Source organism: Carassius carassius, chromosome 8 (genome assembly GCF_963082965.1).
Source record: "Carassius carassius chromosome 8, fCarCar2.1, whole genome shotgun sequence".
NCBI classification, from domain to species: domain Eukaryota; kingdom Metazoa; phylum Chordata; class Actinopteri; order Cypriniformes; family Cyprinidae; genus Carassius; species Carassius carassius.
Genome location: NC_081762.1, coordinates 29,001,590 through 29,018,978, shown reverse-complemented (window position 1 = coordinate 29,018,978; position 17,389 = coordinate 29,001,590). Strand labels below are relative to the sequence as shown.

The following is a 17,389-nucleotide window of genomic DNA, read 5'->3' as shown; positions in this document are numbered from 1 at the left end:
ACCTAATGATCCTCATATGAATGCTCAGAACAACCAGCCTCGATTAAACACACGAAACCTCACGCATTCGCACCGAGAGAGTTACTTATGCACTACAACAAACGCCAGTGCACTAATACATGCAACACCTCTCACCTTCAGGGAGAAGCGTACAGGGAGTGTGAACGGATGAAAAGGTTGATGCTAACACACACACACACACAACCGTAAGCCTCTGTGAGTCGGGGCTCTCACGTCTCTGACACACGATACCAGCGAGCTGAATTTGATCTCCACTTCACTGTGTCACTTTTGTGCCGAATCTTACCGGTAATCCCTTCCGCCACGCTCTCTCGACAGACTAACGCTAAGCCTGTTACACTCCCGAGGAATTAGGCGAAGAAAGCATTCTCCGGGACAGAAACTGCCATTCAGGTCAACGTTTTGTACGATTTCACAAGCACTTCAGACTTGAGCCCTCGTGGCAGCAGTACCTCTGTCCCTTTAAACACAGGACACGTCTTTTTCCTAAGTGACAAGAGAAGGCATTCATATTTAATGCTGTGTGTATCCATACTTTTTTTCCACCTTGTCAAGTGGGGCATGCTGTAAATGCCAGAACCAGCAAAATTTAATTCCAAGTTCATCCGTCTCAAAGATTTTTTCCCCCCTTTTGTGGAAGCTTCTCTTCCAGCTGTGGTATTATGCTATAATCCACATTATCGCAAGAATAAAGGATAAAAGGATTGTGTTCAAACAGCCACTACTTCCTAATCGCCCAAATATTGTTTAATCTTAATTTCCTTTTAGATTAACATAATTTATACCTTACTTTTAAATCCTATTGCCCCTACGAGCACTTGATTGGGCCGTGTGTTTCCTGAAGTTCTCAAAGGACAGAGCTACATTTGCCGGTGTTGGTTAGAGATGATTCTTTATCAAGTGTCGCTGTTTGTCAGTATTAATATGAGAACTTCATGGATGGGGTCTGTGTGTCCTCCCAGCCATGTGAAGCCGACAGACAGGTGAATGTCATTGGAGTGTAAGACCGTGGCCCGATGGAATCATTGTGGCGAGAAAAGCTACGTTCACATCACCGTTGCACGCGTCCCAAACCTGATTTGAGACCGATTCTGTTTTTGGATGAGTGTGAATGGCAAAACTCCCATTGAGTCTGAAACAAGTCACACCTTATGTGTTTATATTATTGTATTAAAGGGGAAAATGTATACGTGTGTGTGTGTGTGTGTGTGTGTGTGTGTATACATGCTGTCAAACGATTAATCGCATCCAAAAATGTGTGCTGTGTAGTGTTTACTGTATTTATGTATATATAAATACACTCACACAGTCTATATTTAGAAAATATGTTCATGTATTTATATAATACACATGTATACATAAATACACACATGTAAAAATTTTTTTTTTTTTTACATTTGGATGTGATTAATCACAAACAGTCGTTTGAAAACAACACACACACACACACACACACACACATGCATACATATGAAATGCAAAGACATTCAGAATTGTTTTTTTTTTTATGTGACTTAGGTGTCCAAATACCTTTTGGACGTTGTGTCATAGCAAAAGGTGTGAAAATGTGTAGATTTATGATTGGAAGTACAACATTTCATATTTCACATGTACTTCCGTTCAAAAGTTTGGGGTCAGAAAGTCAAAAATACAGTAAAAAGTTAATATTGAGAAATCATTACAATTTAATAATATATTTGAGAGCTGTTATTACATTTCAGCTGAGTGTCCAGCATCATTCCTCCAGTCTTCAGTGTCACATGACCCTTCAGAAATCACTCTGATTGGCTGCTCCAGAAACATCTGTGCTGCTTCTGTGGCAACTGATCGGACATTCATAACAGCTGTTATTTTATTTGTATTAAGTCACTTTTGTTTACTGCATCATTGCTGAAAAAAAAAAAAATACATGTACTGACCCCACACTTTTAAACGGATGTGCAATTTCATAAAATAATTGAATATGACGTCCCAAGAAAACAGTGAAGATAGTATCTGATAGAAACCAGAACAACAACCTGATTTGAGCAGAACCGCTTTATCTTGCAATGTGAACAGACTTAAAATCGAACAACTCACATGTGTTTTATGAGATGTATCTACTTGAACTTGACTTGAGTTTTCCCTTCCTGACTAATAAAAGATGTTAGTCTCCGCAAGCATCTTTGCTCTTCTGTACATACTGTAGATGAACGCCTTCTGATGGTTCGGATGATCGCTGGGCTGCTGTTGTGAGTGATTACAGCCCTTCTGTGTGTTCTTCTGTGCTCTTTCTCTGTGTCTGCTCATATACTGATATGAAAGGTCTTATGTGTGTTCAAACTGGGAGCACAACTGTATTTGAATTTTGTAACAAAGAAGATCTGGTTTGAAAGAAGCACTGAGTGCCGTGCTCCCAGATTCCTGACCTGAATGCTGGTGATGCACTGTGACTTGAAAAGTGCTTTTATTTCACTTTCATTTCTTTTTTCCTCAGACCCTTTGTGTGCTTGTGAAGTATTTTGAGAGAAACAGAATTTCATGAGCGGGGATCTTCTAAGTGAATGTGTAATTTATTGTTGGGGTTGGCTTTATTAATAAAACTTTTACTTGAATCATGTTTTATTGGAGTATTGATTTATTGAGAAATGACTGTGTTTTAATTCTCTGTCTACCAAGTGTTTCTAAAGTGGAAGGTCTGCTGTTAGCTTTTTGCCATTGAGAACAGAAGTTATAGTCTGTTTATAGAGCCATAAATACAGTGAAGACACGGTGTTATGCATTAATGAATATTTCAAAATGCAGTATCACAGATAAAACCATGTTCCTCTTCCATTGTAAATAATATTAATATGGATTCTTATATTTGGGTTAAATTTTGCCGTTTGTAATATTAAGTGTTTTGATCAATTCTCTGTTTATGTAATGCATTCTACCACATACATTCATGCAAAGGTTTAGAAAGAGATTATCGTTATGTATAATTCTAAACAAATTCAAACTTCTGTAATTGTTGCCACTATCCGGTAAGAAGATGCATAATGGCAATTCCATTTTGGTGAAGAGGGCCAACAGTTTTCACCTTTATCGTTGGCTATAAAACCTCTATTGTATAGGTAGATTGAGCATCTTAAAGGGATAGTTCACCCAAAAATGCAAATTTAATGCAAATTCCAAACCTATGAACTCACAAGAAGATAAATGAAGATATTAGGCTCTAGTTGCAGAACAAAAGGATTTTTTTTCTTTTTTTGTGGGTGAACTATTTCTTTAATGCTTGGAAATGTGTTTAATGGAATTGAAAGACTGCAGACACAGAGGTAAGTTAATAGGTTGTTTAAGGTTGAGACCCATTTCTTACAGATCATATTATAATACTGTTACTGCATATATAAAAATGTAATCTTGGTATAGGACATTGTTTTTAAAACGAAATAAGCAGACATGGTAATAATAATCGAATCAGAAACCAAGTCCATATAAGCTGCATTAGGTGTCAAACGAGCGAACTACAAGTCCCACAATCCTCAGCGAGATGTGTTAATGTTTACCCAGTATTCCGCGCGACTGGGCAAAATGGCGGCGAATGCAAGCACAGACACAGCTGTCTTCGACTGCCCGTCATGGTGAGATGAGAAATTAAGTGCATCATTATCGCAGTTAAAATAAAAGCCCTGCATGCGCGTGCATGGATCAAATCAGTGCAGCTCAGTCCTGTCTGAAGCGTGGACAGTAACTCAACACACACAGCAGATAGTCCACTCTGCATGCCTGCATTAATAACCTGACTTTATTATTATTCCCTTGGATGCCTGATGTATATTATAGCCCTAGATACATTTTGGCATGTGATAAAGCGATGCTTTACCGATTCCTGTGTTTAGTGTTGAATGGAGTAATAGGTTTCATAAAACATGCAGACTAATCAACTAATTATAGACTAATTAACATCTATATGCATTTCTAGTCAATCTTTCAAATAAGTGCACAAATCTGTGCATGGAGTATATAGAAAATTGCACTGCAAATATGAAAGGTTTAGGAGACTGAAGGGTGACTGAATGAATTTTGTCACATTTCTTATTCATTTAATTTAATCTAATCTCAGGGCAGGAAAACCTCCACCTGGACTCCATCTGGACGTGGTTAAAGGAGACAAATTAATAGAGGTAAGACAGTGTTAAATAAGTATGATGATGATTCCTGAACTTTGACCTGGTGGACCTGGTTCACCTTTATACATTATACATTACATGATAGATAGATAGATAGATAGATAGATAGATAGATAGATAGATATAGTATTCTGGGACTATAAGAGGTGGAAAATAAAGGAGGTTCCATCAAGAACAGGAAAATATAAATATTTAATAACTAATTGTGTTATTTCCTAGACCTGTAATAGTTCTAGAAAGAAATGCATTAATAATATTTGTGTAAGAGTTAAATTTGAGTGTTATCTTGAAACATTTATGATCAGCTCTACAATATTCAATCACCAAAAAAAAAAAAAAGAAATTGTACATACAGTCGTTATAATTAAAAAATTAATAAATATTGGAAGGGTCACGATAATTCATTGTTTAAAATGTGTGGAAAATGGGTTAAATGCCTTCTTAAAGGGAATGAAAAAAGACTTTTTTTTTCTTCTGCTGTGAACCATAAAAGAAGATATTTAGAGAGAAAAAAATGTATATATATACACACATTTTTTACCATGTGCACCATGTGTTGTTTTCCAGCATTTTTCAATACATGTATGTGTGTGTGTGTATTTATGTATTTATTAGTGTTCTACAGAATAAAGTTAATCAGTTGGCTTTGTAATGACTTGAGGGTGAATAAATGATGATACGATAACATTTTTGGGTGAACTAAGTACAGCTGCCTTTGTAATTGGCTGTACTATCAGTTGTAAACCTCTCTGAATGATTGCTGATCATCAGCCCCGTCAGATCAGTAGATATGGATCAGTATGATATGTGTCAGTCAGTCAGTGAGCCTGGCGCTGTCTGCTGCAGAAGCTGATCATCGATGAGAAGAAGTTCTATCTGTTTGGGAGGAACCCTGACCTCTGTGACTTCACCATAGACCACCAGTCGTGCTCGCGGGTGCACGCGGCGCTGGTCTACCACAGACACCTCAAGAGAGTGTTCCTCATCGACCTCAGCAGCAGTGAGTGCAGAGCTCTGCCACAGCACGGTCTGTACAGAAGCGTTCCCATCTCATCTCCATTTGTCCTTGTCTAGCCCACGGCACATTTCTGGGCAGAATCCGCCTCGAGCCGCACAAACCTCAGCAGGTGCCGATCGACTCCACCATGTCGTTCGGAGCGTCCACACGCGTCTACACGCTGAGAGAGAAACCACAGACGCAGAGCAGCTCCAGCACCGGAGACAGTAAAGGGCTGGAGGACGAGGAACTGAAGGGGCTGCTGGGACTGCCAGAGGAAGAGACCGAGCTCGAGGTGTGCGCCTGCCGATTTAAAGCCTCTAACATTTTATTAGAAATATAGCTCGCTCAAGAGTTTCATAGGCGTATGTCTGGTTTCTTCCAGAACCTGACAGAGTTCAACACGGCTCATAACAAACGCATTTCTACGCTCACCATTGAAGAGGGAAACCTGGAGATCCAGAGACCCAAGAGGAAGAGGAGGAGCTCGCGAGTTTCCTTCAGTGAAGAAGAGGAGATCATCAACCCAGGTGCTCACAAGATCAATATATACAGTGTGTATATATATATATATATATATATTATATAAAGTTTGGACTCGGTAAGATGGTTTTCAAAATAAATGAATTCTTTTATTCAGCAAGGATGCATTAATAAAGACATTTATAATGTTACATAATATTTCTCTTTCAAATAAATGCTGTACTTTCTATTCATCACAGAATCCTGAAAAATAAAATACATCACAGGTTCCACCAAAAATATGAAGCTGTTGTCATCATTGTTAATAATCAGAAATGTTTCTCGAGCAGCAAATCCGTATATTAAACTGATCTCTGAAGGATTTTGTGACACTGAGGACTGGAGGAATGATGCTGAAAATACAGCTTTGATCAATGAAATAAATTATATTTTAACACATAGTCACATAGAAAACAGTTAATATAAGAATCAATAATATTATACAGTTTTTTACTGCATTTTGAATCATATAAATGAGGCTGTGGTGAGCAGATGAGACATTAATAAAGTCTTACTAAGTGTTAATCCTCCACTCTCGCTGTTTTCTGTTTGTCTGGAACGACTCGGTCTTCACACACTCTCTTCTCTCGTTCTTTCTTTGTGTTTTGACTCACAGAGGACGTGGACCCGTCTGTGGGACGCTTCAGAAACATGGTGCAGACGGCTCTGGTTCCTATTAAGGTGCGATCATCGGCCTGCTCTTGTCTGCTGCTTGTTTTAGCGTGTCGGCGTGATTGGAATGGATTTCAGAACAGCCATTCTCTCAATGCACTTTAAGTTGTTTGTTGCAGTGCTTGCGAACAGGAAATTGTATAATGTGGTGGTAATGGCTTCTAAAAGGCTTCCTCGGCATCTGAATGTAAAGGAACTTAGATGTACTCCTACAGTCAAACCAAAAATTGTTCAGACACCAGAATGTTTTTTTTCACTAGTGGATGGAGGACACTATAGTTCATTGATCTAAGTGAGGATAGAAAAATAAAGTAAACACTTTGACCTCACCATGTTTCTTCTTTAATTGCTAATGTGACCTTTTTACATCACAGACCGAACAAAATTAATCATTGCATGGTAATTGGTTGACCTAAATTGGTATAATCTATTTGTGTTCTTACATTTAACAGCTGAATAATTTTTGGTTGATTGTAATACATCGCATACCTGTCTATCAAAGTTTTCTGACATTGTCGAGATGAATGGTGACTCTGGAGCACAAAAGCAGTCCTGAGTCTCTGGGGTATATTTGTAGCAAAAGCCCCAAAACATTGAATGGGTCAAAATTATAGTTTTTTCTTTTATGCCAAAAATCAGTAGGATTTTAAGCAAAGATCATGTTCCATGAAGATATTTCGAAAATCTCCTACCGTAAATATATCAAAACGTATTCTTTTAATAGTAATATGCATTGTTAAGAATGTGTTTAGAGTTGTAAAATGCATTTAGTTTTTGAAACTTCTGCACCACAGAAGAAGAAGCTGGAAGGCCACAGTACTCTGGGATTGGAGGAGAGTGTGGCGCGGCGGTTACAGAGCTTCCCACTGAGCGCTGGGCTTTACGGAGACCTGCCTCCCGCCAGCCACGAGGCCAGCCACGAGGCCACAGGACAGGGCGGCTCGTCTGCCATCACGGGCGGGACGCCCCTGGCCTTCCCCAACCCAGCCCCGGAGGTAGACGTCTCGCCCATGACGGCGCAGCCACCCGCTGTGCTGAACCCCACTCCTGCTTCCGGACCCTACTCGGCCGAGACACTCAACGAGCCGCGCAAGAAGAAGTACGCCAAGGAGGCGTGGCCTGGCAAAAAGCCCACCCCCTCCCTGCTGATTTGACACGGGAAAGATGCACTGTGACAGATCTGAAGATTACATCTTGGAGTTCGTTTGAAGTTATTGGTTCCAAACTTCCTGTTTGCAACATTACTGATACATACTTTAAATTAGTGCGGTCAAACGATTAATCGAATCCAAAATGAACGTTATTGTTTACATAATATGTGTGGGTACTGTGTGTGTATATATATATATATATATATATATATATATAAACATATGCATGTATATATTTCAGAACATTTTTTTAATATATTAAATTATATGTATATATAATATAAATTACATGACTGTATAGTGCCGTGAAAAGTTTTTTTTTAAATTATTTTCTTGCATATTTATTACACTTAAAAGATTCAGATCATCAAACTAATTTTAATATTACACAAAGATAATGCAAGTAATACAAAATTCAGTTTTTTTTTTTAAAGGTCCAAACCTGCCTGGCCCTATGTGAAAAAGTAATTGCCCCCTAAACCTAATAACTGGTTGTGCCGCCCTTGGCAGCCACAGCTGCAATCAAGCGTTTGCGATAACTGCCAATGAGTCTTTCACATCGCTGCGGGGGGAATTTGGCCAACTCTTCTTCGCAGAATTGTTTTAATTCAGCCACATGTTTGACTGTTGCTTTGATGTTCTTTGAATGAAATGCTGTGTTGGTTTTATGCCAGATGTAACAGGACACACCTGCCAAAAAGTTCAACTTTTGTCGCATCAGTCCAGAGAATATTTGCCCAATATTTGTTTCTAAAATAATGTGGTAAATCATAGTTCTTTCATGATTTAACAATTAATCTTTCACGTAAGACCAGGCAGGTTTGGACAGCTTTTTTCTCTTAATAAATGAAATCATTGAGTATATATACATGTAAATACTTTCAAAATATATGCTGTGTGTGTGTGTGTGTGTATTTATATATACATGATGCACACAGTACACACACATATGTAAACAAAATGCGATTAATAGTTTGACAGCACTACTTCAGATTCATAACGCTGTCTGTTACGGTTTGAGGCTTTGCACATGGGTTACATATTTAAGCTGTAGCTAACACTATAAACTGTGGGGCGAGTGGATATCGCAAATAAATATTTGGTTTATTTTACCCTAAAATCATAAGGAACAAAAAAAATAAAAAATGCCCTGATAGTTCATGCATTAGCTAATATTAACTTACAATGAGCTATATATTTGTTACAATATTTATAAATCTTTGCTACGTTTAGTGAATAAAAATACTGTTCATTGTTAGTTTATCAAATCAGGTCAGGTATAAATGACATTAACAGAGACAACTCTCATTTCAACAATGTTTTCGCAGATTGTGAACTTAACTATAGAAAAGGTGTTTTTCATTGTTATTTCAATTGACCATCACTATCTCACGACTCAATCGTATGATTTTGTACGATTTGTCTAGACCCCAGTGATGGGTAGGATATTCTTACAAATTCATATGAATTGGGGAACTTGTAAAATAGGTATGGATTAGAAAAAAGTCATGAATTTATACAAATGAGCTAAGTTGTAAAATGCATACGAATTGCCATGAGACCAGGTTGAGTGTAACAATGGCAACAGATGAAAATATTGTTCCGAAATCTTTCATTTTCTACATGCTACATATGATGAGCTGGATATGTTATTGTTTGGTTTCATGAGTTTTTCTGTTCATGACACCTCGTCTTACAGGTTTTCTGATATAAATGCGCTCTCAGTCAGGATAAACACACAAGCGTGTTGTTTTCAGCAGTGAATGGTGTGCAGCAACCACTGCACTTTAACATTAACATGCATTTAATACATAGATTTGGCTTTGTTTGAAAGCCTGAGAGCTTCTTTGCTAGTCAAAATGGCCACACAATTTTCAACTGTACTTTTAACGTAAGTTTGTTTTTAAAAAGACGTTTTCGTATTACGTATTTGAAGTACAAACCAAACCAAATGTTTCAGGAAATGAATCTGTAAGTTGGAGCAGGTTGTTTAATCTGTCTCGGTTTCCATGAGGCAGATTGTGTAAAGGACATTATGAACGGTTGGAGAATACTGTGGCTGTGCGTATGTCGGTTTATTGAGGGAAATGCAAACACTGACGAAAAGAGGACAATGATTTGTGTCATCTGTCGTCTTGTAATGTGAACTGTTGTGTTAATGTTTTTATATGTATATATTTTTTTTATATCTGAATGCGATGGACTTGTGAGTGAAAAGCACAGGCGGAAAGACTAAACATGAAAGGAATTATTATTGGATTATTTGTCTAATAAACAGTATTCCTTGCCCTTAACATGATTGATGTTTTTTTTGTTTTGTTTGTGTGTTGCATGAAACTTCTCCATCATGAATGCATATGAATTTGTGGGTGGTTGAAAAGTCAAACATGTCTGTGATGTTCTGCTTGATAATGGTCCCTGCTAGAGAAAAATAAATAAAAAATGATAATAATACATATTTAAATAAAACTGCAGGCCAGGCTGTTAGAATAGCTAAGACCAGAATATTTTTAGGATTTTTTATTTATTTTTCCACAAAGCAGTGGCAGGTACTTAAATACTTGTATTTATTTATTGACCTTGTTGAAAATCATGAAGCTGATCACTTACAAAACGTGCCAGCACTTTAACAAGCACAATTTAGGGTATCGCTCTTGTGTCATTTTGTTTTTGAATGACTCGACGCTCTTCACGATTACATTTATGAGAGATGAACAGTTAAAAACAACAACCAAACAGAGAGAGTAAGACGTGAGGTCTGTCCACTAGAGGGTAGTGTGTGACAGAGCTGTCTTCATGGGCTTCACACACACCCCTGATGCATGCTATGAGCACATGCCAAGATGTGAGAAAGAACTGCATATGGAAAGATCTTTGATAGGTTTTGACCAGATGAATACATCCATTAAAATATAACTTCAGTATAATAAAGAAAAGAAAAGAAAAAAGTGAACGTGTTTCAATGCTACAACACATCAGTTGTTCAGTCTCAGTGTGGCTGCGGGTCTCGTCTGGCCTGTCATGTTTCAGCGAGTGTCTGTGTGTCCCAGCAGGGGTCTCGCGCGCTCCTCTATGACGCCACTGTCTCACTGGCGCGCGGATAATGGCACCTCATTAATCAAATGTGCATGAGCGCGCTCAGGTTGCCATGGCAATAATTATCAGAGCTGCCTAATTAACTTTCTCAATTGCTTAATGATATACGACCCTATGAACTCCCCTCTGTTTCTTCCCTCTCTATAATTCAGGCTAGGATTTTTTTTCTCTTCTTTTTTTTTCTTTTCATTTCATGAGAATAAAACAGGAACAGATTGATGTTAAAGTTGAGTCCACTTCCAGTTCTGACAGGTGGGGAAGATACAGCTAAAAAGATGAAATGTGGGCTATACAGCTGTACTGTGAATTACATATAATACACACGTATACACAACACATGTATATTATGTAAAAAACTTTTATTTTTTATTTAAAAATCTTGTTTTACTTCAAAAGCATCATTTTGGGGTGGGATCTTGTTTAACATATTTGTGTTCTCAGTGAGTTGGCTACAGCCTACACATAGACCTAAACTATAACCCCTTGAGATTTGTAGTTACAATTCAGTAATTTAGCAACACACTGGTATGTTTACCATCCTCTGATATGGTTATAGGCTAATGGTCACATGACGTGCAGGTACACAGATAGGCCTATCTATTTAAGTATTCTGTATTATTTAACTTTTAATGTTAAGTTTTTAATTTTACATTTTGCACTTTTTAATGAATTACAAGCTTTTCATCAATTCATAACCCCCTGCACTTCCATCGTGAACTGAGAAACCTTGCAAAAGAAAGAGGGGGGGGGGGGGTAATGTATTTGTGGGTCTGTAAAAAGTTTAAATATTGTATAAATATGTTTAATACAGTATATTTTAAAACAAACAAACAAACAAATAAATAAATAAAAGTGAACTAAATCAATAAAAATAAAATAAAAATAAAAAGCTAAAAAAGTTATCTTTAGTGTTCCTGTGGCTCATGGTTATGGGTTCGATTCCCAGGGAACACGTTGGGTAAAAAATGTTAGCCTGAATGCACTGTAAGTCGGATAAAAGCGACTGCTAAATGTGTTTAATTTTAATTTAATTGTACATTTATGTGCATTTATGTATTATTTATTATATATTTTAGTTTTTATTAATTTACCTTTATTATTTGTCTTAACCTGTATGACAGTGTCTGAAAATAAAAATTGTTGTTCAAAAAAAAAAAACGTGAACATGTCTCTATGATATCACTAACAATACTTTACTTTTTTTTTTTTTTTTAAATGCAGGAGTTTTTTCCAAGACTTTATACTCATTAGATGCTATCGCCTAAGTCACACGTTACCATTTCTGGGTCCAAATGCTCTATCAAATGCCAAAAGCAAACAACAAACTGTGCTAATATACACACACAGTGTGCTCAAATTCTACAGAAAAATCATGATCTCCACAGCAAAATCTCAGATGGCCAGACAGTCATTCATCTTTTATTAATTGTTAAAATATTGGTGTCCAGGAGTACTGAGGTGTTTAGTTTAGATGTGTGGTATGAATAAACAGTACTCAGTACTACGCTGTCTAATTTTCTCAGTTGAAGCAAGCAGAGGCTCGGACCTGGAAACTGTATTCTTTGTGTCACAACATAACTATGGTTAACTAAGATCAGTAAACTGTAAAATAATTTGTGCTACAAACCAGTGTGTTTATTATTAGTGATTCTGACAATAAGTTAAAATACGATTGTAACAAGTACCAGTTTGCAATAACAGTATAACCTTTGTTTTTGTAAAGCTGAAGCAACTGGAATAGCTGAAATAAAAACAACCTGATTTCATTTTACAAGCCAGTGATATCTTATGAAAGAAGGTCTAAAATTATATTCGGTTTCAAATGAATTAGCCTCCAAACTAACACACATTGCATGCGATTGTGCTGTGTTAAAAATGTCTCCTCTTTAGTGGGTATAAATAGTGGGTAGAAAACAGATATGCTGTCAACTTAATACAATGTAAACACTTCCAAATAATATTTTAATGACTGCACTGGGAATCACTATAGTAACAATATAATTAGTTATATTTGTAATAATGCTATCTTTAGAAAATATCTCACCTTTTATTTCTCACTGTAAAAGTCACGTCAACATATGTGTTTTTTTCATTAATTTAACTAATCAAATTAATTTAAGCAGGTTCTTTTTTTTTATCTTTTTTTTTGTGAGTTTTAAAAAAAACTGTAAATCTAGGTTACACTTACACACATTTTAAGGTGTCCTTGTTACAGTGTAATTATACATTTAAGTACTGAGTAATATTAATTAACTACATGTACTTAGCATATTGGGTTTGTCTCAGGGTTACTTGCATGTAATTATGAGTTATCGGTTGTCATTATAATAGTAAGTACATGTAACTCATTTAACAAGGACACCTTGAAAAAAAGTGTTATAACTAAATATCACTTTAATATAATTTATATAAAATAATTCGATCATACACTTTAAAATCCAAGGCAGCAATCTAAACCTAAGCTGAAGTAGGTGGAAAGTTTTACAGTGTATTAATGAGACATTGCATGTGAAAATATCTAGCAGCCTGTATATTTTAGGCTTCCTTTTAAAGTGATCATAAAATCTGGGGTCTGTGGCATCAGAAAGTTTTTAATACTCCCACTGTAGAGGATTGGCCCCTCTTTACAATGCTAACAACCGTCAACAGTCTCACACTCAGAAAAATTAAAAACTTGGCAGTGGATTTCTAGTTCCCAGCATGATTTGCATAGGAGAATAAATGTTGAAATTAAGTGCTGTTTAATGTGTTTTGGTAAAGGGAAAGACACATTAAAGTTTGTTGTTTAGTTATTTTTGACATTTAAAAGTGTTTATGTTGATTTTTGAGTTTATCATTATGGTGAAGTATAGACTTTGTGGTTAGGCTATAGGCTACATGAGCTGTAACTGTGCAAATGTCATGAGAACATTTTTACTTGATCATTACTTGCATGCCACAACAAGTGTTTTTAGCATGTGAACAAGTGTTGTGTTGGCTGTAACATTATCATTAGAATAAATATGAGAATCAAAAAAATTCAATAAATCAGTTTGAGGGCAAGCACGTGATTTACACCATCTATATTGTCAGCACATTATCCTTCACAATCAAACGGTCATAGAACATTTACATGCATGTATTATAGCTATTGACAAACTAAGCACAAGCTCCACTCTTCAACCCAATGGTAACCAAAAAAAAAAAAAAAACATAATTTTATGTTGTTTGAACTCTTTTAAATGTTCAGAATAACTAAACATTAAAAGCCAAAACTCTAACAGGCCTTTCATAAAAATGCAGAAAACTCACACAACTCTGTATGAAGGCACCAGTCTGAACAGCAAAAACACTGGTTGGATCAACAAGAGTGAATTATGTTCATGGAACATTCACAGAATATGTTAAATGAAATTGGTGTGATCTCATTAAATAAGCATGAATTTTACTCATCAGTACATTTAACTTAATTTAAGTTCAGATAAATCAGTTTAAATGCGTGGAAATGTGCGTCATAATTTGAAGTTAGATCAACAAACTTTTTTTTTTCTTTTTTTTTAGTGCAGGTGAGTAAAATCAGATACCACATTATTTCGGTGTGACTTTAATCAACTTGTTATACTTCTGACACAGCAGAACCTTTTAAAACGTTCCTTCACAGCGATGCACAACTGCTGTCTAAATTATTGTCCGTGGTAATCTTCACAGATAAAACTAAAACTAAAACAATCAGTAGTCAGTTCTCAACCCCACACACACAGGACCTCAAACCAACCAAACCGACCTCTAAAACACATCTCTCCTCACAGGCACTTTCCCCACTGCATTCAAGAACGCTTGGGTAACACCACTGCTCAAAAAACCTACATTAAACACTTCTCTTACAGATAGCTACAGACCTGTCTCTCTCTTTCCATTCATAGTGAAAAACTTTAACAAGTTGTTTTCAACCAGATACCATCGTTTCTTTCACAGAACAACAAACTGGATGCTAACCTTCCAGTTTCAGGAGTGGCCATTCAACTGAGACTGCGCTACTGTCAGTCACGGAAGCCTTGAGGATTGCAAAAGCTGATTTCAGATCATCAGTTCTTGTTCTGTTGGATCTGCAGCTTTTGACACTGTCAATCATCAAATACTCCTGTCAGCCCTCTCATCACTGGACATCACAGGGATTCCACTATCTCACTCCTTCAGGGTGGCCTGGGGAAGGGAGGTATCCAGAGCACATCAACTGGTTACTGGGGTTCCTCAAGGATCAGTTCTTGGACCCCTCCTCTTCTCCATAAACACGACATCACTGGGTCCCATCATACAGGCACATGGATTCTCCTACCATTGCTATGCTGATGACACACAGCTCTATCTCTCATTTCAAACAGATTGTCCAATGGTAGCTGCACGGATCTCATGCTGCCTGGCGGACATCTCGGCATAGATGAAGGGAAATCACCTACAGCTCAGCCTGGCAAAGACTGAGCATCTTGTCTACCCTGCCACTCGAACTCTACAGCATGATTTCACCATCCAGACAGGCTCTTCTACAATTAACCCATTAACTTCGGTCAGAAATCTTGGTGTAACCAAGATAAAGTAATCTTTAGCTGACCTTCAAATAACACATTGTAAAGACTGCTCGATCTTGCAGGTCAGAAAGATCAGGCCGTTTCTAATGGAGCATGCGGCACAACTTCTTGTCCAGGCCCTTGTCATTTCTAGGCTAAACTACTGCAATGCTCTTCTGGCCGGACTTCCATCAAGCACAAACAAACAACCGCAAATGCAGCAGAATGACTGGTCTTCAACGAGTCCAAAAGCATCCATGTCACACCTCTCTTTATTTCCTTCCATTCGCTCCCGGTTGCGGCTCGTTCAAGACATTGATGCATGCAACAGCCTCAGGCTCAGCATCCGCCTACTTCCACTCACTATTATGAGTCTGCATCTCCTCCAGAAGTCTGAGATCCGCTAGTGAGTGATGGCTTGTGGTACCATCACAGAGAGGTTTAAAATCACTTTCCAGAACATTCTTGTTCACCTTTCCTGGCTGGGAGAATGATCTATCCTATATTTATTTGAACAATGCCTGAAACTTGGTATTACAAGCTTTTCCTGTATCTGTTTGCCTCTTTAAGAAGAACCGCTTTATGTATTTTGCAATTATAAGTCGCTTTGGATAGAAGCATCTGCAAAATGACTTAATGTAAAATATAAATGTAATCAACAGTAATCCACACATACAGTACACACATTATCTTGAAAGAGCTCTTTAATATTCTTTTGATTCCTCTTGGGATGGCTGATATCTAGAATCTCTGACTCTCTGTAACTGTGTGTGTATGAGTGATGAGCGCCCAGGGCTGCAGGTGACCTCGCGTGACAGGTTGAGTGAAGGGGCCGGTGAGGGCCTGTCATCTCCTGTTCACTCACTCAGTGTCTGACGCAGCCAGGCAGAACTCTGCACAACACCTGCTGACACTCCACTGGCCCTGTGCCTTCATGTCATACACACTGCCGTCAGGATGCACTCGCGAGGTTACCAGCCTCCTACTTACACACACACCGCTGCCAGCACGTCACTCTCCATCTGTACGTTCTGCCATGTCCCGCTCAGAGGATCTTCTCACAACACACTTATCAAGCCTCCAACAGTCTGTAATATGTGTTTGCATGTAGTTTCTTGTCTTTGGTTGGCCAGAAATATACTGTAAGTAAATACGCAGAAGTGAATGCCTGGGGAGGGGATGACAAAAAGTCTGAGCCATCGAAACCATTTCCATAACTTGTTAATTCTTGACCATGATTTACTAATTTATTCTTTCATATTAGTAAATTGTGGCCATGTTGTACTAATTTGTTCCCTCCTTTTGAATGAGCTAAAACAAGGGAAGAAATTTGTAAATCATGAATTATTCATTTGTGGACAAGATATAGTGTATTTGTCCTTACATGCCAAGTGTGGAGCTCCGCACATTTCAAAAGGAATCAATACGATCCGGAATTTCACAAGAGGCAAAACATTTCTCCATGATTTCGCAACGGGTTCAAGTCACGCAGATTCGCCACACTGATCAACAGAAAGCTGCTTAATTTGAAAGTGATGTTATGAGCTGTACTCGTAGTACCATCACAAAGAGGCACAAAAACACTTTCCAGAACATTTTTTTTTTTACTTATTGTACTTATTTGAACAATGGTTGAAACTTGGTATGACGAGCACCTCCTGTGTCTATTTGCCTCTTTAAAATAAATCGCTTGATGTATTCCCTATTTGTAAGTAGCTTTTGATAAAATCATCTGCTTTTTTCCCATTTAATTCCACAGAAATGTTGGAAATGTGAGGGCATCATAAGGCACACTTTAGTTAGTCAGTCACATTAGCCTTGTTAAAGGCCGTGTTGCAGGGTAAATTTTTTTACGAATTTGTGCAATTTGCTTGATGGTAATAAACATTTAAACTGTTATCCATTGTATTTTATGTTGTTGGGTATCACAAAACGGAATATAATACGAAAAAGTAGGTACTATCTTACAGCGGTCTCCTTTCCCCCACGTGCTCACTTCCCTACAGCACAAGCTTCCCAACCCAGTTTTCATGGGACAGCACCCACACAAGCACCTGCCAAACACAGCGACACACACGCGGCTACGTTTGCAACAACATTTTCACCGGAGGAAGAGATAAACGCTTAGAAACGTCCATATAGCTAGGCAGGTTCGAAATTACACAGCTGCAGGTCATCATACATGTCGGCTCTTGCCATCTCTTCCTCATCCCAGTCAGTCGCTATAATGTT

General features: G+C 37.6%; 1 protein-coding gene across 3 annotated transcripts; it reads left to right on the top strand.

Moving 5' to 3' along the window:
• Nucleotides 1-3,529: 3,529 nt before the first annotated feature.
• On the top strand, nucleotides 3,530-7,720 carry ppp1r8a (protein phosphatase 1, regulatory subunit 8a). Of its 3 annotated transcripts, none has more exons than XM_059555370.1 (7): nucleotides 3,530-3,626; nucleotides 4,109-4,169; nucleotides 5,022-5,175; nucleotides 5,250-5,467; nucleotides 5,558-5,702; nucleotides 6,311-6,375; nucleotides 7,161-7,720. In XM_059555370.1, exons 1-7 carry the CDS (start codon nucleotides 3,544-3,546, stop codon nucleotides 7,518-7,520), a joined length of 1,086 nt encoding a protein of 361 aa, XP_059411353.1. In that variant the 5' UTR covers nucleotides 3,530-3,543; the 3' UTR covers nucleotides 7,521-7,720. The 3 variants fall into 3 exon arrangements, with proteins under 3 accessions (XP_059411353.1, XP_059411354.1, XP_059411355.1); XM_059555371.1 differs by having other exon boundaries at nucleotides 3,572-3,626; nucleotides 4,994-5,175; XM_059555372.1 differs by having other exon boundaries at nucleotides 3,582-3,626; nucleotides 4,998-5,175.
• Nucleotides 7,721-17,389: the final 9,669 nt, after the last annotated feature.

Coding starts and splice junctions, on each gene's coding strand:
- ppp1r8a (XM_059555370.1), top strand. CDS start 3,544: ATGTTTACCCAGTATTCCGCGCGACTGGGCAAAATGGCGGCGAATGCA. Junction 3,627..4,108: donor GTCTTCGACTGCCCGTCATG/GTGAGATGAGAA, acceptor ATCTAATCTCAG/GGCAGGAAAACCTCCACCTG. Junction 6,376..7,160: donor CGGCTCTGGTTCCTATTAAG/GTGCGATCATCG, acceptor TCTGCACCACAG/AAGAAGAAGCTGGAAGGCCA.